Source organism: Tursiops truncatus, chromosome 13, assembly GCF_011762595.2.
Source record: "Tursiops truncatus isolate mTurTru1 chromosome 13, mTurTru1.mat.Y, whole genome shotgun sequence".
Classification (NCBI taxonomy): Eukaryota; Metazoa; Chordata; class Mammalia; order Artiodactyla; family Delphinidae; genus Tursiops; species Tursiops truncatus.
This window is the reverse complement of record NC_047046.1, coordinates 50,864,673-50,889,834: the sequence shown is the minus strand read 5'-3', so window position 1 is coordinate 50,889,834 and position 25,162 is coordinate 50,864,673. Positions and strand designations below refer to the sequence as shown.

The following is a 25,162-nucleotide window of genomic DNA, read 5'->3' as shown; positions in this document are numbered from 1 at the left end:
GATTTTGTCAAATTTTATATTTTGGACATACATAATTTCTCATGGGATTGTCAGTCTATTTCCTTTTATGTCCTTGTCTTCATTCTTACCTTCTCCCTGCCCAGATGGGAGGTTCACAGGAATGGAGATCATACCTTTTCTATTTATATGTCTTCACGGTTTCAAACAGTCCTGGCCTATAACAGACACTTAATAAAAAAGTCTGCTGCATGACTGACTGAATGAATGATGGCATCAGTATTTACTGAAGTTATATGAAAGCACATATCTGTTCTATTTAACTCAACCTCAACCATGTATTATCATGAGTACCTCAGACTCTATCGATCTCGCATTCGTGTGGTGGCATACCATTTATTTCTAGGCCAAAGTTTTGTGTTTTGGATTCTTTTCTAGTTGGTAAAGCACAGCATTTCTACACAGATATTAACTGAGATGCTAAATAATACGAAAACACAAGTGGGTGAAGATGAGTTCACGGCGTTAGTAAGACCAAGTCTACGCATGTCACCAGGGCCACCTCGCCCCTGGGAAGTTCCGGGGGAATTAGGGGTGATGATTTAATGGTAGAGAAGAGGCAGGGAGCAGGAGAGGCGGGGATGGTCAAGGGCACCGGTGGGGTTGTGGCCTCCCTCCCTCTTTCCGGCATCCTTGCGCCCCTCTCCGCGGCTGGGTTAATACTTACTTTTCACGGAGATCTCGCACTTGACTGGCCTTGAAGTCGGGAACCGACGGGGAGCAGGGGCTGGACGGAGGCGACAGAGGACTCTTGATGTTCTGCACCGAGTGCCTGCGGCTCCGCCTGCGGTCCAGGCCCTGGTGCTCGCTGCCCGTGCCGGAACACACACTGGCCCTCCTCCGGTCCCGGCACCCGCTGGGGGGTGGTTCAGCCGTCTCGTCGCCATCCTCGAGCCTGAGTGCCACCTGGAAAAGCAGAGAGCGCCCAGCGCGAGCTCAGACCTGACAGCCTTTCACAGTCCCACCCCAATGAGCACTCTACGCCGTCTCTTCCCATCCTGTGGCTGCGGCTTCTGCACAAGGTCATCACAACCACACGCACCCTAAAGCGCCACCTGCAAACCAAAAGATGCTCGCCACTGTGTGACTTTCCCAAACGGATACAAAAAGGTCAACTGATGTCACGAGAAGACCTGAGAAATATTTTGTAATTAGATGGGCTCTTCACTCTGCGGCCCAGCACTGCCCTTTCCGAGGTCATCTCTCGTGCGCGCCCCCCGCCCCGCCCCCACTGCCTTTGCTCTTCCCTGGTCCAGGAGGCGGAGTCTCTCCTGACGCCCAGCGGCAGCCGGAAGCCCTGGAGCTCCTGACAGTTTCGGAGCTCGCCTTCCCAGCTAGGCTGTTCAGAAGAGCACAGCAAGGAGAAAGGCGAGAGCCGCAAACTAGGTGAGCCGAACGGCCTCACCTGCAGGTCTTTTGAGAGGGCTGACTTCAGATCCCCGCGCACCGCGGCTCTCAGGGAACCCTCTGCAGCCTGGTCTCAGGAGCCTGCTTGTACTTGCGGTCGCAAAAATATAGACCAGAAATACACTGGACCTCTGGAATTCCGTTTTTTAAAAAAGTTTCCTCTTAAAAGCACTTACACTAGGAGCCCTGCTCCTAGTTGGGTGGTACCGTGTCCAAAGGTCCAGCTCGGCCCTCTCTTAATCTGCTCTATCCTGGACCCTACTCCATGGCTCTCTCGGTTCACATTAACACCCACCATCTCTATGCATACGCTCCTCTTTATTGGAGCTCACTCTTCTCAACCATAGGTGTAACAGATAGGTGTAACAGATAGGGTTACACCTATCTGTATCTCCAGCTTCTTTAATTATTTTTATACCTACCTTCTCAAAAACGACACGGTCAGACGAGCACAAGTTATTGTTGACTAGACCTCTGTGTGGCTGCCTGTGCCACTAGTGGACCAAGGGTGACCTGCAGCAAATTGCTTGCCTGAGAGCCTCTCTCTCGGCAAATGAGACTAAGAGGATTGCATTTTCAGGTTTTTGGTAAGAAAACTTATCTAACATATATAAAGCAGCTAGGGTAGGGCTTTCCCTGTGGCTAGTACTCAATGAATATGACCATTCTTCCCCAACATAGGCCCTCGGATGAAGGGGCCTAGGATGCCCACAAATTCCTCCATCACACAGAACTGGCAGGTCAGGCCACCTCGCACACCAGGTGGGCCAGGCCAAAGCAAGTTCAGCAGTCTCTCTGATTTGGCACCCAAGGACCCACATGGTCCCCCGACCCCAACGGTGCATATTTTCCAGCCTTGTGTGTGCTCTTGGTTACATTTCACAACGTGGTCCTGACAAGTGAGAGAATGGAGAAGTAATATAAAGACCCAGATGGCTAACCATGCTACTTGGCTTTGACATCACTCACCTGTCTACATAAAACCTGGCTACTGCAAAATCAGTGGTCTCCTCTGTCCAAAGCATTGATGCCAACTGTGTTCACATAGCAAGGCGAGCCTGGCTTAGTCAGGGCCAGACTGGCCACTCTCATCCTGTTCACGAGGATGGACACCTGAGATGCACGGCCTGTTTCTCAGGAGTGCAGCCTCCCTTGATCTGCTCCATCTCCAGTTTCCTCCAGTTCTAGCTTTTGGGTGAGACTGATTTAGTGAAAACTCTTCTATCTACATGCCAGATACGTACTATAACAAACTCCCAGATAGATGAAGACAATTTAATAATATTTTGACTATTCTGTTCCCTTAGAATTTACAAGTCAGACATAATTTGGGGAGGTTTGAGGTAAGAATTGATAAGAGTTCAGGAAAAGCTCCATTGTTACAAAATCTCACTGGAAAGTCTATTTCCTGGGGGAGGGGGGTGCAGCGCAGGGGGGTCTGTGGTATAACTGCAAGAACTAAGAAAGAAGTTATGTATTTGGTTAACCACTTTTATCATCTCAACTTTAGCACTTTAAACGGCATTCTCTGGGGAAAGTTTGAGAATGATTATACACCTAACCAAGGAGAGTATTTTAAAATATTACTAGCCAATTATTTTTTCTTCATTTTTAGATGTACAAATTCTAGACCGTTTGAACTTATTCTGACCTGAAGTATTGATTCTGCTTCTAATTAAGCACACATTTGGAATGATAAGATTAGGGGATAAAGTAGAGTTCAGATATTTCTAATTCCTTGCCTAACCTCAGAGATGCAAGGATCAAATAGCATTCCACTCACAGTGCCTTTCAGAGAAGTACACGGAGTGTGCACAACGTGAAATCTACTTTAACTGCCTTTTGTCAAGGAAGATGGAGACAATCAGAAAGTTTACATGAAAAGTCTTGAAAGATTATCAAAATGACACCATAAAAGGGAATTCAGTGAGGGCTGTCTAAAGTTCAGATCCTCAGCAAAACATCCATCCCCTTAAACAAAGAAAAGGGGGCATGGGGGCGGAGGGTAAATGGGGCTCAGAATCCCAGGAGATCCAATGGCAGTCTCGAGCTTGGCAGTCAGGAATGCTGTAACACGAAATTTGGGGCTGGTCTTCACTCCTGGTTTTGTTTGTACAAGAAGAATTTTAGAATCACCAGTGTCCACTGATGATAGGAAGAGAGACGCACTTTCTTCAGATACTAGGGAGCACTATGGATTAGAGTCAAGTCCACTAAGGGCTGGAAAACACCTGGAGAGAACAGCACTTATCAAGAGACTTATTCAGAATCTGTGGTGCCAGATCTAATTAACTACAAGTTCAGTGTCCTCCATGGGACCCAAGGTGAGATCAACCATGTCCTGAACAATCTCTAATCTCACCCAAATGATGGAGTGTTTTGTTTGCTGGACCCGTCGTCAGATACCTTCCGACACTTTTAGTCAAATGTAGAACATGGGCTTCCCTGGTGGCGCAGTGGTTGAGAGTCCGCCTGCCGATGCAGGGGACACGGGTTCGTGCCCCGGTCCGGGAGGATCCCACATGCCACGGAGCGACTGGGCCCATGAGCCATGGCCGCTGAGCCTGTGCGTCCGGAGCCTGTGCTCCAAAACGGGAGGCCACAGCAGTGAGAGGCCCGCGTACCGCAAAAAAAAAAAAAAAAAAAAAAGTAGAACACTGTCTGTAAAACCAGGATGTGGAGCAAGCAGGTTCCTCCTCCAGCACTGATTGCTTGCACATCCCACCCCATCTTATCAAGAAAGCAGTGAGGAGCGGACTAAGGTGGCATCTGTGACAACTTCCACCAGTCTCTGAGGCCACTGAATGATCTAAACATTCTTTTTAAATTTTTGTGGAAATTTTCAAACATATACAAAGACTTTTGTGCTCATCACCTATGACAGTTCAACAACTATCGACCCTGGCCAATCTTGCCTCATTTACTCCCTGCCACCAACCCCACAGCCAGATTTTTTTTTTTTTTTTTGCGGTACGCGGGCCTCTCACTGTTGTGGCCTCTCCCGTTGCGGAGCACGGGCTCCGGACGCGCAGGCTCAGCGGCCATGGCTCACGGGCCCAGCCCCTCCACGGCATGTGGGATCCTCCCAGGCCGGGGCACGAACCCGTGTCCCCTGCATCGGCAGGAGGACTGTCAACCACTGCACCACCAGGGAAGCCCAGCCAGATTTTTTGGAGATAAATCCCAGATCATATAATTTCACCCATTAATATTTCAGTATATATCCCTAGAAGATAAGGTTTTCTAAAACCCATAACCACATACCACTGTCCTGCTTAAAATAATTTCTTAGTATCATCAAACATTGAACAATCTGACCATTCTTAATGGAGGTCAAAATCTACTAACATTTCTTTGAGTTTACGTTGTGATACTAATACTAACCTCCATGACAGGCAGCCATCTTTACACAGCAGATGTTATCATTTTCCAAATTGCTATCCCACATTTTCTTTTTAATTCATACCTATACATCTTGATTCAGCTTTTAGGTGAAGTGGATGCCAGTGCTAGTACCATTTCAAGAAGAAACTATGCTGATGACAGGTTGTGGCAGATGATTATAGCACTAGGTTCCCAGGGAATCATGCCTCTCTGTTTCCTTATCCTTGTGTAGCCCTCTCCTACAATGAGTCAACAATTTTCCATGTGACTTGCTTTGGCCAATGGAACATCAGAAGACATAGATGCCTCAAAAGTGTTTGCACTTTGAGACTTGTCCTTCTGAAATGCTGCTACATGTGAAGAAGTTCGGGCTAGTCCGCTAAAGACATATGGCCCAGCCAACAGCAGCACCAAATGCCAAACCAGGTGAATGAGACCATCTTAGACCATTCAGCCCCAGTCAAGCCATCAGATAACTGTAGCTCCCTGAGAATCTTTCAGGTGAACGAGGCCCAAATCTCTGACCCACAGAATCACGAGCAATAATTGCTGTTTTAAGACCACTCTTTTTGGCATATTTGTTATACAGCAAGAGCTAACTGATACACATTTTAAAAATCACCTATGATAAAGGAAGAATTTTAAGAGATTGGATCTATAAGTTATTTATTCCTGACAGTAACAGTCACCCCCTCACCCCCAAAGTCTTCATCCCTAAGATGCCTTTGCCATTACTAGGACCACATTTTCAGAATCAAAAGCTAGAACACAATCTGACAAAAGACTTTTTATTTTGATTCGTGAATTTATGTATTTGAAAAATCATTCAAAGCTATAAAAATTCAAATGAATTTAATTAAACATGGATTAAATCACCTTTCTAAAATGGAATTAAATTACATGGAATTGGGCATTCCCAAGAAAGTCCAGGACACATGGTCACCAGACATCCTCCACTATTAAGAAGAATTCTAGAAACCCAAGCAAGGTCTCTACAATGGCTTGAAAACATTCAGAGTCTATTGTGAGGAAAATATTGGCACTGCTTATAGGCCTCCTTGCTGCCCTTGCATATAATGAACTTAGTTGTCCTGTGGCACTAAATATTTTAAAACTGCATTAATTTTCAGAAAGGAATAAAAATCCTGACTCTACCTGGTACCCCAAGCATTCAGTAATCACCTTGAGTGATTACTCAAAGCATCTCCCCTTTAAGGTAGCTGATTTCTGATTAAATCATGCCCTTCCTTCAACCCAGCATCTGTTAATAAAATGTGTGATATTTAAAAGAGACCTTCATTCAAGTGCTCACTGAACTTCTACTCTGGGCAGGTGCGCTGCTGGGCACAGGGGTTAGAGAGGAATGAGACAGATGACAAAGGCAAACAGATAGACAAGCGCGACCTGAGGACTGTTCAGTCTGAGGTGTGGACACAGACAAGTGCTCCTTCCTGGGTTATAAACAAAGTGCAGGCGACAAGTAGCAGGAACTCCTTTTACCTTGTCAGGGAGGCCTTGCGGACGAGGGGATATCTGAGATGACTCCTACAGGAGGAGGAGGAGTTTGCCAACCTGAGAATGGGAAGGAAGAGCACTCCAGGCAAAGCAAGGAGAATGGATAAAGGGAAGCTCCCTGATGACCTGCCTTTCACGTTCAAGAAACAGAAGAAGTTGAGTGTGGCTGAAACTTCAGAGACATCTTAGGAATGACCCGAGACAGGCCACAGAAGCACGAAGGCCACAGACGGTGTTAGCTCTCGTACCAACTCAAAGAGTTTGGGCTTCATCCCACGGGCTGTGAAAAAGGTTTTAAGGTTTTTCATTCATTCTTCACTCCTGTTTATTTCCTTAAATAGAGGAATGGCGTAGTCAGATCTGACTTCCAGGAGGATCCCTTGTTTTCAGTTGCAGGGAGTTAGGAAGAGGGAATAGGCAGAGAAGCCTCCAGGGGATGCCACTTTGCAGGTGCCAGCCTCTCCAGGCCCTGCCCGTCATCACACCTCCTTTCAACCCTTCACACCTGCCAAACCTGAGCTCCTCCACTACTCTCCCCTCTGTCACTGTCCTTCTTTAGGCCACCACCTCAGATGGGCCTTCCTCCCCCTGCCTCAGTGTCTCACCTCTACCTCATCCTGTCTCTTTTCTTCATAGACACGCCAGCAATCTTGGATCCTCAGCTTACTCACATACTTTGATCACTGTCTGCACCCCATGAGAATGTGTATCCCCTCAGGACACTGGCCTTGTCTGTCTAGTTTGCTGCTGTGTCCTGGGGCCTAGAATAGTGCCTGGCACATAGTACGTGCTCAGTAAAGTTCTATTGAATGAATGGATTCACAGAGGAACAAAAGAATGAGAAGGTATTGCAATAATCCAGGCAAGAAATGATGAGGGCCTGAGCTAGGAGAATGGAGAAGAAATCACACACAGTCTTCAGCAATCAGACTGCCGAGCATGGGGACAGAGGAGAGAGGAGGGAGTCCAGGACAGCTCCGGGTTTGTAACTTGGGAAACTCTGCTCTTTGTGGAGATGGAGAAATGAACAGATTGTGCGGGATTTTTGTTTTTGTCATGGGAGAAAAATAAAAGGTTTCATTAGGGCTGGATACATGTCACGTGCAGCCTCCAGGTGGCTGTGACTGACATAATCTGAGCTCCTCTGGCATGTTCCATGTCCCTTCTTGTGCCATCACATTTAGCTGCTGGGGGAACCAGCCACCTGCTTGTCTTAGACCACAGAATGAAAGTTGCTTGGGGCAGGGACAGATCTTCTAGCTCTGTATTTTCAGCCCCAGCAGAGTATGTGACATACCCTCAATGAATGAATGAACGTAATACAAAAAGACAAGCAGGCAGAGGGTCAGGCAGCCAGGAGTCTTGGCAGGAAGCTCAGGGTCAAGGTATCAGCCACCAGCCTCCAAAGCTGCTGAATTCACTGGGTGAATCATAGTGCAGGCTGCATGTACTGAGAGAGGAGGAGGTCTGCTAAGGAAACCCCAACACTGAAAGGGAAGAGACAGAGAAGAAAGATCCACGGGAGGACATCGAGGAGGAACAATCAGAGAGGTACCCTGGAGACATCCATAGACATAGTCGCCGGGAGTGCATTCTACAGGAGCAACATACAAAAGTGGTTTCATGACCACCAGCATCATCTTTTTATGATGCTAGCATAACAGTGATGCCCAAGCTACTAGGGACGGCATACAGAAAAGGAAGAAAGGAAGAGGGGGGAGGCTGAGAGGGAGGCCAATCTTACTTACGACTATTCGCGTAAAAATCCTAAATAAATTAGTATCCAACAGAATTCCAACAGCACACTTTACAAAAGAACACATCATGACCAAGTGGGTTACAGTCCAGGAATGCGAGGATGGTTAAAGGGTAAAAGGAAATAAAGTAAATAAACAACTTAAAAATCTAAAAAAAAGAACAACAAAGTAAACTGAAAGAAAATTAAAGAAGGAAATTATAGAGATAAAAACGTTTTGGGTTACAAAACAGAAGAGCACTGAAAATCATACATAAGTCAAAATTAACAACAACGACAAAACAGACAAACCACTAGTTAACACAGAGGAAAAAAAGGGAGAAATTGCAAACACAAAAATTAACAAAGGAAAATAACTTCTGAACAAGAGGAAATTAAAAACATTCCTAAGAGACTATTTATATATCTCTTTAGTAATCAGTTTAAAAATCCAGATAAAGTGGATAATTTCCTAGGAAAATATGATTCAGAAAAACTGATCTACATAAAGATAGGAAGTCTAAATAGACCAATACCCATAGAAAAAACATAGTTACCAACGATCTCTTGCCTCCAACACACACACACACACAAACACACACACTCCTCCTCTGCCCCATCATCATCATCATCATCACAGGTCCACCCAATTTCCCAAGGGAATTATATCAAATAATCAAAGACCAGAGACAAGGGCAGAGAGAAAGAAGAAAAACTTCTAAATATTTTTACAAAGCGAGTATAGAATTGATATGTAAACATAAAGAGTATTGGGCACGCGCGCGCACACACACGCAGAAAAGAATGGTCATGGTAGCATTGTCATGGCAACAAAACTGTAACCAGCCGACATCCATCAAGAGAAGAGCAGATAAATAAATTGGGATATATTCATCAGCAGTGAAAGTGAACAAACTAGAACTTCACATAACAACATGGGTAGGTCTCAAAAACAATAAGCCAAAAGAGAAACTGTAGGAGGACACCAAAGGTATGGTTCCATTTATAAAAAGACAAAATTAATATGTTGTTTAGGGATACAGACTGGGAGGAAGGAGTTAAAACAGCTGGGCTGTGATCCCTCCACTCCTTTTGTAGTAGTGATGCTTCTGCGGAAAGAAAGAAGACAATGACCCCATCTAATCTTTTGTAAATATGCTAATAACTAGACTATCTAACAAACAGCCTGATGATATTTGCTAAAATGAGAGTTCTTGTTTCTGGAATGCCCTTAATTAGCAGGGTAGGATTGGCTAAGGATCACCTACACTAAATAAACACAGAATTCATGGATTTATACGCCATGACTCTCTGGACTATGTAGTAGAGAGCCTTCATAGTTATGAAGCAAATTACTCACTGGGCGAGGTGACGCGTGAACCACACTTGGAGACCTCATCTATTGTTCTGGGTCAGAAAGCACACGTCTGATATACGAATAAAAGACCTGGGAGTCACAGGTCTCTGCACCTCTGCATTCTGGAAATTATTAGCCTAGATAGATTAGTATAGCTCTGCTATAGGTAGCAAGATCTCAGATCTGTCAACTCTTATTTGATAATCTGATCCTTTGTGTTAGCTCACAGAATAAGTTATTTTCAGACAAAATTATTAAAAAAAAAAAAAGAGAACAGTGCTGGAAATTAGTTGGATGACACCAGGAAGGACCATCAAGGACACTTCCGAGTTACTGGTAATATTCTGCTTCTTAAATGCATGAGTGCATGAGGGCTCTCCAAAGAAACAGAGCAAATAGGATATACATGGAGATTTAGTGTAAGGAGTTGGCTGACATGATTATGGCAGCTGAGAAGTACCAAGATCTGTGGTCCAAATGCCTGCGAACCAAGGGAGCCAATGGTGTTAGTTCTAGCCAGAGGTCAAAGGTAAGAAGCAAACTATGTCCAGCTCATTACCATCAGCAGAGAGTGAATTCTCTCTTGCTCAGCCTTTTGTTCTATTCAGGCCTTCAGTAGATTGAATGAGGCCCACCCACATGGAGGAGGGCAATCTTCACTACTCAGTCTACCAATGTGAATGTTAATTTCATCCAGAAATACCTACACAGACACAGAATAATGTTTGATCAAATATCTGGGCACCCCGTGGCCCAGTCAGGCTGACACATAAAGTTAACTATCACAATGGGTGTTTGTTTTGCTGTTCTTTTTTCTTTTTTTTTTTTTTTTTTTGCAGTACACGGGCCTCTCACTGCTGTGGCCTCTCCCGTTGCGCAGCACAGGCTCCGGACGCGCAGGCTCAGCAGCCATGGCCCACGGGCCCAGCCACTCCGCAGCATGTGGGATCTTCCCGGACCGGGGCACGAACCCGCGTCCCCTGCATCGGCAGGCGGACTCCCAACCACTGCACCACCAGGGAAGCCCTGTTTTGCTGTTCTTTGAGTGAAACATATAATCTACATTTGTGAATGATATGTTCTTAATGTTAAAATATTAAGCAAATGGGACTTCCCTGGTGGCGCAGCGGTTGGGGGTCCACCTGCCGATGCAGGGGACACGGGTTTGTGCCCTGGTCCGGGAGGATCCCACATGCCGCGGAGCGGCTGGGCCCGTGGGCTGTGGCCGCTGGGCCTGAGCGTCCGGAGCCTGTGCTCTGCAACGGAAGAGGCCACAGCAGTGAGAGGCCCGCGTACCGCAAAAAAAAAAAAAAAAATTAAGCAAATGCCATTTGACAAAAGGAAGACTGTGAACACAGGACATCTTTTAAAACGTTTGGCATGAATGGAAAGAGGAAGATGGGGAGGTAGCTTGAGAGTCAGGTAGACTGGAGAGAAAGTATGCCCTGAAACCAGAAGTAGTCTTCTGGGGGAGGTAACCAGGCTACTTTTCAAAATGCTCTCCCAGTTGGTTCACTAGTAGGAAATTCACCTGCATTATGCTATCTTCTGATATACACTGACCACACAGAATCCAAAGCTATGATAATATAAGCCCCTGGTTGAGCAGAGTCTCAGAGACTGGAGCTCTGATCAGGGGGAAGGGGGTAAAGAAAGGGAGGTATATGTACTGGGAAACGTCCTTCTACCTTGATGTGAGCCAACTGTCTTTAGTCCCTTCCTTCTCCATCTTTAGTATTCTTACTTAATTCCTACCTTATCCTGTCTCTTAGGAGCCATGAGAACATACTCCTCCACCACCCACTGATAATAAAACATGAAAGTGTGAGCAGATTACTGGGTAAGTGAGGCTTCATTAGAGGAGAAGATGCCCAGAGCAGGGGCAAAAGAGCTGGCCAGCTGTGGGAAGCTTTATGCTCTGACAGCAGATCTCTCTGGCTCAGTTTCCACTGATTTTTCCTAAGATCATACAAAGATAATTCTGTTCTGTTCCTCAGCTTGTCACTTATTATGACAGTAACTTTAAGGAAGTAATGAGTTACATGTCAGTTTCTCCACTTCTACCCAGTGAAGATCACAATGGAGCCATTCAGCTGGGAAATATCCCTCCTAGGACTCTAGCTGTGCACACAAATTTATGAATAAAGCTGTTCATTATAACAGCATTTATCATTTTCAAAAACTTGGAAGCAATCTAAATCTGAGAAAACGGGGACTGGTTATATGTATTAAGGTTCTTGCAGACAGACAGGCTATCATGTTCCTAATAAAATGAAATTCTTGAAGACGATTCAATGACAAAAGTAAATGGGTCCAAAATATTTACTAATAAAGATTCAGTACACAACACTGTATACACACTATTATCTCCAGAGTTAATAGTCTATGCATTTACAAAAGACTAGAAAAACAGACCAAAATGTTAACCATGGTTAGTAATAAAATCATGGGCGGTTTCTTTCTCTTACACTTTTTGGTATTTTCCAAATAGTCTTCAATGCGTACATACTTTTAGCAAATAAAAAAAAACCACCATGACAAGGTGAGAGAGAAAGCAGAAGAAAGTGAAAAGTTTAGTATCTTTAATAGCACTTTTTCCCCGCATTTTCATTTTGCACTGGACCCTACAAATTATGTAGACCCCTGCCGAAAGTTCCACCCCTATCCGAGGATAAGAAACACGATCTATGTGCCTCCTTCCCCACCACCCCTCATTCGGAATGAATGTTCTTTAAAATAAAATAGCAATTAATCAATCTGGGCCCACCCTTGGAGTTTCTGACTCAGCAGGTCTGGGGCAGAGCCTGAGAGCCTGCGTTTTGGCAGTTCCAAGGTGTTGCAGATGCTGCCACATCACACTCAGAGCCACTGGTCTAGAGTATGTCTCCCTCAGCCTTTGACGTTTGTCCAGGCTGTATGAGGCCCTACAAAAGGCATACACATATCCTGTTACCTCATAGATGTTCAACTGCTCCACTAAGTCCAGGTCAGTCCCTTTCTTGGTCAAGTGCCGCTGGGACACAGCTGCAATGCCCAGCTCCTCCAGGCAGTCCACCACATCGTAGAAGGTGTCTTGGTCTGGCAATCCTGACAAGGTCTGGATGCAGAAAGAACAGGACACAGACATGTCTTAGGGGACGGTCACAAGGCTCTCAGGGCGTTTTTTGCATGGTAGCCAGTGGCCACGAGTATAACAATGTGGGGCAAAGCAAACAGATGCTAAGTTCATTTGAGAAAAAGCTTCTCCAGTGTGGTAAGCAGAATGAACCCCAGGATCCCGCCCCCTGGGATACAGGTGCTATACAATTCCCTCCCCTTGAGGGTAGGGAGGACACTCCCATGATCATGATCAGGTGACATTATATGGCAAAGGTGAAAGCATTCTACAGATGTCATTAAGGTCCCAAATCAGTTGATTCTGAGTTAATCAAAGGGGAGAGTAGCCGGGTGGTCCTGACCTAATCACGTGAGCCATTTAAAAGTGGGTTTAGGCCTTTTCTGAGCACAGAGACTAGAAGAGAGATTGTCCTGTTGTCCCAGAAGCAGCAGCAAACCGCCATGAGTCCCACAGCTGCAAGGAAGTGAGCTCTGCTCACAACCACAGAAGCTCGGAAGGGGGCCCCAAGCTTCAGACGAGACACCAGCCCTGGGTGACACCCTGACTGCCGCCCTGTGAGACTCTTGTGAGCAGAGGACCCAGCGAGGTGGTGCCTGGACCCTGCCCCACAGAAACTGTGAGGTGATAAGCCTGGGATGTTTCAAGCTGCTCAATTTGTGGTAATGTGTTCCACGGCAATTGAAAACTAACATACCCAGTGATCAGAAAAACTCCCGTTAAGATTGATCTACCAACAGCTGGAGTGATGACAACTGAATGACTCCCTTTTCTTTCAGTTCGGCAGGCCTTCCCCTTGGTCTAAGACATTTAGGAAAACATGAGAAATTTCAAAGCGGCAACCAAGAGACAAAAAGATAACCCAAGAAAGGAAAAGCTGACTTCTCTGTGAGTTCTGCTTCTCTTAAAAGAAGGATGATAGCTCAGATCAGGCCTCTGCTTAGAACCGGAAGGACCCTTGAGGTGATTTACTCAAAGTCCCTTATCTTATAAACGAGGGAGATGAAATCAGGGGAGGGAAGGATTCGCCTGAGGTAACAGGAAGTTACTAAATAATAACTAATAAAACCCTGCGCTCAGACCTGCTATTCCGGTCTCCTTTCCTCACACACCTGTGCCATCTACACAAACTACTCTGGCCTGAAATTTCAAGGTCTCGACTCCCTATTTATTTCATTATTATTGCATTTCAAAAATACTCTAAACATGGTGACTTGCCTTGCAAGAAAAAAGACCAGTACTTTCTTAAGGATCATCTCACAGCACCAACTTCTTTTAACACTTCTATTTTGGGGCTATTAATATTGGAAAGAATGTCTCTACTCATAACCCAAATAACGGCTGTTTCCCTTCTATGCTGAACAAACAGGATACAACTCACTGCTGTTGAGACCAGACACTGAAGAAAAAGAACTGGGATGCGACAGCTTAATCCATCAGGGGCCCCAGCAAGGAAACAGAACAGGAGGCTGTGAACCAGTCAGCAGCTGTAATAAATAAACAGGTGCTCACACCTAAGTGGCCAAGTGTGGAAGCACACATAGGGGTCTGCAGATGCCGGGCAAGGCAGTCACTGCTGCCTTAGCAGATAGCAGTCCACTGAGTTAACTTAAAAAGTACACACCTGTCCAAAGAACCCTCTTATCAGAACAAGTCCACCTTTTGGTTTTAGTGAAAACTCCAGAACTTGTTAAAAGATGAGGAGAGGGAAATGGTGATACAAACGCCAGGGCAGGGCTAATGATTGGAGGTGCCCTGACTGACCGCTGACCTGCCAATCACAGGTGAGTAGACATTCAGGGCTAGATTCAAAACTTTCTACACCGCAGTGTGGGGTTGGGGGTGGGGGGTAGGATGGGCACAGAGAGGGGCCTCTGGCAGTCTCCCCACCTCCCCGTTCCCCTCCTTTCTTCTTCCCTTTTTTCCCTGCTGAGAGTCAACTGAGGTTCCTTCTCTCAGAAGTTTCCAGGAGGTTAAATTCCTGGACCTAGTCCCCATTGCCTTAGCAAGCCCAACCATGATGGGTTGGTGGGGAGATTTCTATTAAATAATTAGGTCTGTAGAACCAAACAGATCAGAGAGCCCTCGCTTAATAAGAGGCCCAGATCTGAGGGTATTGACTGAGAGGACATCTGTTATTTCCACGGTGAAAATGTGGGCTTGAGCCACACCCACGTCCCACCACCTCTCATGGGTGGCTGCAGGGGAGCTGGCCTTCCACCACGATCAAAGACAGCTTCTCTAGTCCATGGCCATACCACCCTGAATGCACTTGGTCTTGTCAAAGACAGCTTCGTTCTCCGCCTGCACGGGGAGGGGACTGTGCAGCCCAGAAACACACTCACCTCTTTTCAGCTGATTCTCTGACATGTTCAGCAAATGCTGCCTGCCACACTCCCACCCCTCCTGGGCCCTGTCCTCCCATTTCTACCCTGACAATCACTGCTAAGGTGCCTATTTCTGGCAAAGGAGGCAGCTACTCCAGAAAAGTCTGTGAGGAAATGTCTCTTGACGCCTTCACTCTCAGACGACACTCAGGACCCCCTTCCTGGTTTCTCTCAGACCTTGTCTTGCCAGGGTTTGTGACAAGTAAATCTTTACAGCCTCTCTCAGAGGGAGAAATCTCTGTCCTAAAGGACATTTTATTTTCCAGTCCCTGGGTTTTCACTGATCCCATCAAATCTTTCTCGTGGGGTAAAACCAGTATGGTGAAAGCCTGTACACAAGTGTTCATAGCAGCAGCATCTGTGAAAGCCAAAAGCTGTGAGCACCCAAATCTCCTTCAGTGGATGAAGAGATAAAAATTGGAGGCATATTTATATTATACAATGGCACACTATACAGCAGCAGAAAGGAGCAAACCATTAATACGCGTAGTAACATAGATGAATCGCTAAGGCGCTGTGCTGAGTGAGAGAAGCCAGCCTCGAAGGGTCACATCCTGTATGATTCCCATTTTTTAAATAATAGAACTATAATGACAGAGAATAAATCAGTGGTGGCCAGGGGCATGAACAGGTGATCAGGACGTCATTATAAAAGGATAGCATGAGCGAGATTTGAGGGGAGATGGAGCCGTTCTGTATGCTAATTGTGAAGGTTATCCATAACTATATATGTGTTAAAACTTACACAGCTAAATACCAAGAGAAAAAAGTCAATTTTACTATATGGTAATTAAAAACAACAATATAATCGAATCTAAAAACAAATGCTCAGTGTGAATCCCATCAGGTAACTCACCCGCTGGCTCCGCTAGAGCAGCTTCCCTCCCCAGGGCTCCCTGGGCTCGCCTTTCCTGAACGCTCCAAGCCAGCCCCATGGTAATGGCTCTTGTAACTCATGCCCCGCCCCCAACCTGCTTCATCTGATTCTACAAGGTGGTCAATATCTGAGCCCCCAAAGCGGGGAATCCCACCTAGGAGATTGCAGCTGGATCAGGACAGGGCACCATGCAATTTCAGCTTGCACGGTGAGAAACGGTTCGTTTCTGACGCTCCCTCAGATCTTCTGAAGACATGGTTTGGGGGTGTGGGGAGAGTTCAGGGGGGCGTTAGTCTGGATCCTGGAACCCCTCATTAATCTCCCTGTTTAACAAGGGGAGCAGACTTCAGTTTCAGAACCATGAGCAGGCTAGAATTTCATACCCTTGTTTTGTCATAAAAATGTTAATGTTTTGAATTCCATGTTATTAGGCCAGCTTCCATCTTGCTGAAAGAAAAGTTAGAAAAGCAGTATAATTTCCCACATTTCAGAGTCTGAATTTTTTCCAGACCCATATTAGCATTTCAATGTGTTATGATGTTTGGGATCTCAGAAGATGTTACTCACTGGAACGATAAACGTGACTAAAATTCAACAAAAGAAAACAAACCCAGTGTGGGTGCCAGCGGCCTGCTGACCTTTTTGAGGAAAGGATGACACTTAGAATCATGTCCTCAGGACCTTCCTGGACTTCCCCTGGCCCAGAACAAAAGATGAGATGGAACTGCCAGAAGAGAAAGAGTAAGTGAGGAATTCCTGGACGTTAGATGCCTTATGGTGCCAAGGAGAGTGTGACACGTGCTGGGTCCTTGCCAGTGATTGGCAGCAGGATGCCCACGCCATGCGGCTGCTGCTGGGATCGTTACACAGCCAAGCATGGCCTCTACCACTAATGTGGAGAGCATTACAATGAAAACACTGTGCAAGAGTGAAAATGCCATTTTTGCTGAATTTAATGTTTTCCGAAACAATGGCATTGACTGAAAACGACAGGAAATAGGTGACCTTCATCTTCAAAAACCAACAGAAAATTGCTTTCAAATTGCATGGTAAAATCAACTCACAAAGAGCTTTGAAAATAAAAACCGAATTCTTAGGATTATCTTCCAGAAAAGTGATGCCCATTCCCCACCAGGACTGTAGGAAATTTCCTGTGACCTCATCAACAAACGGCATTTCATTAAAAAGCAATCACTGCCCACGTGACCCGGAGAAAATGGCTTGTTGTTTTACTATATATTTCTTTTAATCTTAGTAGGGTTAATGTCATTCATTTTTCAACTGAGTTCTTAATATATTTAGGATAGTATCATTTTCTGCCCAGTTTTTTGCAAACAATTTCCCAGTTTGTCACTTGCCTTTAGTTTTTGTTTTGGATTTCATTTTAAAATAAGATGTTTTATAGTTTATAGTTTTATACAGTGAAATATTTAAGTCCTTTGTTTTGGAATCTTTTTGGCTGGTTTTACTATTTTATTATTCGGCAACTAGAGACCAGTTAATCTTCACCTCTAGTTTTTCCTCAGTTTTCTACAGTTTGATATGTTACACTGAACTCTTCAATCTACCTGAAATTTATTTTGGTATACAGTCAAAGTATGTTTTTGTTTATTTCCATTTATCAAAACCTCTCCCAGTCATGAATAAAGCTGACCGGCCCTATGGATTTCAATCACAGGGTGAGTCATCCTGTGCACTGAGGTCTGTCTCACAGCCCCTCTGCTCCAGCCATCTGCTGAGGAAAGAGTCAAGACCACATTGTTTTAATCCTTAGAGTTTGCACAACATTTTAATATCTAGTAGAATTACTCTTCATAATTATGTTGCTTTCTACTAATTTGTCCCCAGTCATCAGGGGAAATGTTTCTCCAGTTACATTTCAGGAAGAGATTCTGGGTCCTTTCTGAAGAACTAATGATCACTGCAGTTGGTCCTCAGGCTTGCACCCGGCAGCCTGGGGCACAAAAAGGGAGGATCTTGGGGTGGCTGATGTAGCGTCTGGGGTCCAGGGAAGAGAAACAACCCCACCCTCCCTCAATTATTAATGAGGAAGGGGTCCAAGCACCGGGATGAAGGAGCTCCAGTCCTGACAGTGGGCTGTCCCAGGTCAGCATGGGACCCACGGTCAGAGCACCTCTCAGGACGGACACAAGCTGGTGACCAGGGAGGACGTAATGGGAGGAAAGGGAGCACAAGGGTGAGGTCACCATCACAGGAGGAGGACTGGACCCGCCCTCAGGAATCCATACCTCGCCCCCAGCAGTCAGAAGTCAGTAAGACGTGGAACAGAGTGCTTGCTTTTCTGTCTGATTGTGAATGATTTCCTTAGAGTAAAACTTGCTAATCTATATTCTTAAGGGAAAATGTTTTCAAGGGGACACCTTGATAGGGCGAGTAGCCATAAAATTCTCGCTACCCTCTTTCCGGTTTCATTGGAAAGAACCAAAGCACAGAAAGCATGCAGACTCTCAGGCCTTCACAGGTATGAGCACCAGCACACATTGCAGACATGCCACACGTGGGTGTAAAGGGTTTTCTCTTGCAAAGAGGCATGCTGAAGGGTGTTCCCGCCATGGGGGTGCACACGATGTGGTTCTTCTTCAGAGGGCAAATTTTAGATTTTCACATGTACTAGTTCCCTAGGGCTGCCATAACAAAGTACCACAAACTGAGAGGCTTAAAACAACAGAAATTAGGTATGGAACTTGGTAAACTGTAAGCTGAAGACCAATCACATTTGCTACACAGGCTGCCTGAACACTGTGACCATCTCTCCAGATGGATCCCTCCGTGCTTCTGGAGGCAAGGATGGCCAGGCTAAGCTGTGGGACCTCAACGAAGGCAAGCACCTTCACACGCTAGATGGTGGGAACCTCATCAATGCCCTGTGCTTCCGTCCCAAATGCTACCGGCTCTGTGCTGCCGCTGGCTCAGCATCAAGATCTGGGACTCGGAGGGCAAAATTATCGTAGATGAATTGGAGCAAGAAGTTATCAGGACCAGCAGCAAGGCAGAACCACCCCCCAGTGGACCTCTCTGGCCTGGTCTGCTGATGGTCAGACTGTTAGCTGGCTACAAGGACCACTTGGTGTGAGTGTGGCAGGTGACCCTCGGCACCCACTAGAAACATGGCAGAGCTTTAAAAATAAAAAACTGGTGTTTTGAAGAAGAAAAACACCCAGAAATTTATTCTCTCCCAGGTGGAGAGACTAGAAGTCTGACGTCAAGGTGTCGGCAGGGCCGCGCTCTCTCCGATGGCTCTAGGGTAGGATCCGTCCTTGCTTCATCCGGGATTGGCTGCTGACAACGCTTAGCATCCTTTGGCGGTCCTCAGCTTATAGACGTATCACTCCAATCTCTGCCCCTGCTTTCACTGGCTGTCTTCCTCATGTATGTGTGTCTAACTTGTCTTCCCTCTATGTGTATCTCTTTTCCTCTTCTTATAAGGACACCAGTCCTATTGGATTAGAGCCCACCCTAATGACCTCATCTTAACCTGATTACATCTGCAAAGATCCTATTTCCTAATAAGATCACATTCACAGGTACCAGGGGTTAGGACTTCAGGAACACATCTACAGGAACACATCTTTTGGCGTGGGGGGACACAGTTCAACCGGTAACAAACATCAACCGACCTTGTTCACTAAAGTCATTGCATAAACCAGCAACTCCGTGTCGACCCCATCCTTTTCCTCCAGGATTTCCATGATATTTGACCAAGGTTTGACTCCTAGAATAAAGCAAAAATCATTAGAAACAGCAAGTCAACACTCCTTGTCCAATTCACATCACAGTTTATCCAGAGACTTATCACCCAATGATGGCAGTGCCTTTCAGTCACCAAATTTCAAAGCATGACACAATTCTTAGGATGGACTTGAATATGTTTCCAATTAGGTGACGATATACCATGTCATCCTTGTCTACTTGAAAACGTATACTCTTCAGTGTCAGGATGCCTATCAGTTTGTTTGAAAAGTTCCCTTTATACTAAATAGGTGATTTTTTAAAAATCCATTCATATGCAGCTTTTTTTAGACCATGCATTTTACTCTCCAAGTGTGGAAATTCTTTGTAAGTACTCTCTGTATGTCCATCTCCTGCAAGGAAAGGGGACACAGGAGAGCTTTACAGTCACTCTAGCAATGGACTTCAAACAATAACTGTGAAACGTCCATCTAGCAAACATTTCAAGAACAGAAGTATATTATCTGTATTCAATCAAGGCACAAATAACTATTTAAGCATCAACCAGGTACCAAGGAACTGGGTCTCTGGGAGTCTGTCATCAAGAGGTTATAATCAAATGGAACAGTTAGGCATAAGTACAGGAACACACCTCAGCACAGGGTAAAAGCACTTAGAAGGCAAAGCGCTTAGCCAAGCCTGTCACTCAGCAAGGGAGGTCTGTCTCTTGCAGTGCGATGGTCGAGGAAGGTTTGGTGCAAGAGGTAACTCCTCAGTGGAGCTCCTGGGGGAGGCTCCTGGAGGCTGTCCCGTGGCTCCAGGGAGGGCAGGGAAACCCTCCACGTTCAGGATCGCCAAGCCAAGGCCAAGGCCACAAAGGGTACACGACATCCTGATGTGATTTCCTACGCTGGAGATAAACATCTGCAGTGAAGTGTTGCCTTGCCCTTGGCGTGGCAGTGTGGAACGTGCAGCTCTTTCCTGCTTTCTCTATAAAGATCTCAAAGGGACATGGCTTATTTTTGCTGAAAAAGTAAAGTCTGAAATAACCTAAAACCAGCGGGTTCCAAATGCTGATTCATGGATGGATTATGTCAGAGCTGATTTCCTGGCCTTGAGAACAAAAGCTCCCCAAGGGCAGTGATGTGTCCTGTCTTATCTCTGTGCCCTTGGCAGAGTGCCCGGCACATAGTAGGTGCTCAAGAAAATGTCTGACTAGTGACTGGAGACCCCTGAGAGGGCATGGGTGGGTTAAACTGGGGCAGTTTTAAAAGAGCCAGAGGGTTAAATGCACACAGTAAGAAAAGAAGAGAAGACAGGAGAATTTTAAAAGGAATAGGCACCTACTATACAATATGAAAGACACAGATGTAGTTTGATGTACAGGTCTGTTGGTGCTCCCAGCCAGGGAACAAAAAGCCTTTTCCTTTGGACTAGCTGTCCAGTTGTTCCAAACTATGAACCTATGGACTAAGCTTCTATGACCCTTTGTTACTGTGAACACAAAAGCATGATCCTTTGCCTGCTAACTGTTGAAAATTCTTGAAATTCTTGAAATTCTTGAAAATTATCTTCTTGCTGATCTTTATCATCAAACTATTTTGAAGTCCACACCTGTTCTCCAAAGCCCAGCAAAGTAACTGCTTCCGCCCTCAAGACAATCAGTGTGGTCAGTAGGTCATGGGTCTCACTGTCCAGGAATCGGTCAAGCATTCCAAGTGCCTTTGCTCATGTTTATAACAAGGACAACTTCCGTCATTCACACTCACACCCGACCTCAGTACAAAACACGAAAACACGAGTTCTACTGGGTTCCCCACATATGCGTAAAGAAAAGCCTATGCAAGAGGGAGAGCATCAGTGCGAAGGATTCCTAGTGGGGCTCGGGGGTCCAGAACTGCTTCCTGGTTCCTTACTTTGGGGTCACACATGTCAAACAGGGCCTGGGGAAGGAAAAGCCAAGAAGCAACCACAGGCATCCCAGAGAGAGGGATGTACCTGGACTATCTCCTCTCTTCCTCTCTCTCTCATGCAGACACACATATCTGTGCACTAGTTTATCCATTATAATGAAAACACTCAAACACCGTGTTTCAAACACTTAAAAACTCTGTTCTTCAGCTGTAATATCTGACTCCCTTCTTACCATTTAAGGATTTCAAGACTGGAAATTTGCATGTATTCATACACTGTTGGGATAAATGTTCACTGTCCTTTGACTGTTTGGGGACCAGAAAATAGAAACTTTTTAGAAGAATGAAGGGGAAGGGGAAGAAACCTTCTAGTTCAACACAAATAGCCCTGGCAGGGCTCCAGCTGGCCTGTATCAAGCACCAGCAGTCGTAACTGTCCCAAGAGCTGCCACCTGTCAGAACTAAATGGTCCAGTTCACCCCCATCACCATCACCTTTGTTGCTCCATTTGGGGTTTACGTGTGTGTATGTGTAGGTAGGGGATGGTCCTGTATTAGAATCATAAACCACACGGTCTTCCCCCTTCACATAACAGAGAACGAAACCGAGCCCCAAAGTAGTGGAATGAACAGAGGCTAGAGAGACGCGTCTAACCTGGAGGGATCGGATCCACCCTAGAGGCTCACTGTGAGGTGTCATGGAGGTAGAGCACTTTGTCGATTCTCCTGAGCCCTGATGGAGAACGTCAGGAGACAGTAATTTCCTTCATCATTATCATCCGTCTCCCTCCAACTCCACCTCCCCTTCCTCCACCCCAAACACTGCAGTGAGTGTAGGTTCCATGACAGCCTGGCTTTTCTCTGATGTTTGCAAGCACATGGTTGGCACTTATAAATTCGTCAAACAAATGAGTTTTATACGAAGAACGCTTAGAACAGCGTCTGTTGCGTGGCAGGCACTCGAACAGCAGTAGCCGCCACTGCAGTGGTGGTGGGTGGAGGACACCCACACGGACCCATAGGCCTTCCACACAGGCTCCCAGGCCAGAGTCCTCCTCCCACCAAACCGCAGCACTCCTCCCTCAACCCAGAATAAACCGCTCAGCACTTCTCCCTCTTACTCTCCCCACGAGTCTCTGTATTAAACCCAAAAGAAAAGAGTAAGCTATTTTGCACGATGCCTTGTACACAAGTTGGTCTAACGCTCAAATACAAGGTCCCAGCGGCACGTTCCAAGCCTTTCAGCGTGATCAATGAACACTTAACAGGTATGCTTCTGCTCTAAGCAGCAATGGAAACAGAGCTTGAGTTCTGCCCACTCTAACCTCCACCATGCTCTGTGCATTCTTCACAGAGCAACGTATCCTTGAGCAGAAGTCAGAGACGGGATCGCTTGAAAAGACGGCTGGATTCTTTTTCCCCTGTTAATCATGTGTTAGACACATGTTTAAAAATTATGTCATATCTCATCACCTCACATTCAAATGAAAAATGGAACTTCTTCAAAAGCAGTGCTGAACCAAATTAGCAGGACTCAAGATTTATGACTGAAATTTCAAAATAAGTTACCCAGTCTGTGGGTAACAAAATAAGTGCCGCCCCCTGTGTCTGAGAGGCAAACTCATACAGTCAGAGGGAGGGGTACCCCACCCAGGGGAGCAGAGGGTTCTCGACCAGTTTCCTATTGACCACCACAGCGAAGGTCCCCAGTAAAGGAAGTCTCTGATGATAGCAAAATGACAAAGAAAGGCCCTCCCGTGGGCTTCCATGAGTGTTTACTGCCCTTCTCTCTTCCTGCCTGGCCCCATCCACTAGGAAGGGAAACTGACTTGAAGATGCAGGCAAAACAGTTGCCCCTGGGACTTCCCTGGCGGTCCGGTGGTAAAGAATCCGCCTTCCAATGCAGGGGACGCGGGTTAGATCCCTGGGCAGGGAGCTAAGATCCCACATGCCGCAGGGCAACTAAGCCCGCGCGCCACAACTACTGAGCTTGCGCGCCTCAACTAGAGAGACCGCGTGCCGCAAACTACAGAGCCCACATGCTCTGGAACCCGTGCACTACAGCTACAGAGCCCACACGCTCTGGAGCCTGTGCGCCATAACTAGAGAGAGAAAAAAACCCTGCATGCCACCATTACAGAGAAGCCCGCGTGCCGCAACGAAAGTTCCCTCATGCCTCAACGAAGATCCCGCATGCCACAACCAAGACCCCATGCAGCCAAAAATAAATAATAAATCTTTAAAAAAAGAGTCTGCCCCTGCAGTATGTGCAGACAGGTGTGACACTGAGCCATGCCCTAGAGACTAACTCCAGTCCACCATTTCATTCTAGCCCCTGAACCAAAGGGGCAGTTGCCGGGATCAAATGGGGCCCGTTTAATTTTCATTAATTCATGCATATTTATTAGTCTCTATGAAACACCTAGATCCCTCAGCTTTTATTGCTGCTCCCTAACTGGCCCACTCTTGGCCTAACAGCAGATTGTCCATCCACGCTCACAAATGAACACTTCTGGTTAACCCACGTGTGGGATGTGCGATGTTTATAAAGCAACCAGAGGAATCTGTTCTCAGACAACTTCATCTGCCGTAGGCGGTAGTAATTTTTGAGGTCTTTTAGCTCGTTTGTTGATTTTCTTTGCTGATTCTTTAAACTTAACAGTTTTCATCATCCAAAAGAATTCCTTTCTACTAAAAAAGTCTATAACATGCCCATTCTCCACCCTATCTCCCCCAAAATGAGTCTAAAGCCACCTTGAGGAGTCAAATTTATGGCTTATTTATAAACTTGTGTGGAAATGGACGTACTCGGCTGGCCCTCAGTCACCTCTGGCACGTCTGTCTACTTGCTGGTCCAGCTGAGAGGGGACTGGAGAGTGAGAGCAGCTTCTAAGCTTGCCAGGTGGAAACACACCTGCTAGTCATGCTGCTTCCTGCAGAAGAGCATGACATATTTAAGATTTTTTTTTCTTTTTTTTTTTTTTTTTGCGGTACGCGGGCCTCTCACTGCCGCGGCCCCTCCCGCCACGGAGCACAGGCTCCAGACGCACAGGCCCAGCGGCGATGGCTCACGGGCCCAGCCGCTCCGCGGCATGTGGGATCTTCCCGGACCGCGACACGAACCCGCGTCCACTGCATCGGCAGGCAGACCCCCAACCACTGCGCCACCAGGGAAGCCCGAGCATGACATATTTAGATGTCCAATTCCAGCACAGGTTCAGGAACAATTCTACTAGCAGTAAAAGAGGATGATGTTATATGTATATGTTAGAAAATCATGGCCGAGACCACACATGCCATAGAGAAACATGGGAATGAACCACACGTGATAAGCTCTGGATGAGTTTTTCCATTAGTGTTGTTCCTTTCTGTTCTCAGCCACTAGTGCTCAGTAGCAGACAGGTGACAGCATTTGCCAGAAGCTTAAGAAATTTTACAGGCAAAAATCGTGACGTTGAAGAAACAACCCCTTGGCTGTTTTGATTTTATATTTTTACAAATTGGGGAAAGATGGCCATTGTTTTGTCTTGGGGGAGAGAGTAGAGCTGACAGCCTCTGACTGGGCCTGCAGGTAGAGTCTTGGGGGTAGGGTGCCCTCGGGATCACTCCTCTACGTCCACAACATGCCCTCCATGAAATGTGCAGTCCAAGGAAGGAAGGTCACAAGAAGGTTGTCCCCTCTAACATGGCGCCCATGACAAGGGCCCATGGGTTACCTGAAATTTAGGACAGGAAAATGAAGAGTCCGCTAATTGTCCTAAAGCA

The 25,162-nt window shown here is 46.0% G+C and overlaps 1 protein-coding gene across 8 annotated transcripts in view; it reads right to left on the bottom strand.

The window, feature by feature from the left end:
* FHOD3 (formin homology 2 domain containing 3) overlaps positions 1 to 25,162 on the bottom strand; it is a 493,863-nt gene that overhangs the window by 173,580 nt on the left and 295,121 nt on the right. For all 8 annotated transcript variants that reach the window (XM_073790663.1, XM_073790659.1, XM_073790662.1 and 5 more), the window contains 3 exons: positions 19,434 to 19,528; positions 12,370 to 12,513; positions 686 to 924 (listed from right to left, as the gene is read on the bottom strand). In XM_073790663.1, coding sequence (XP_073646764.1) covers positions 686 to 924; positions 12,370 to 12,513; positions 19,434 to 19,528 — 478 coding nt within the window. The remainder of the gene's footprint in view (positions 1 to 685; positions 925 to 12,369; positions 12,514 to 19,433; positions 19,529 to 25,162) is intronic.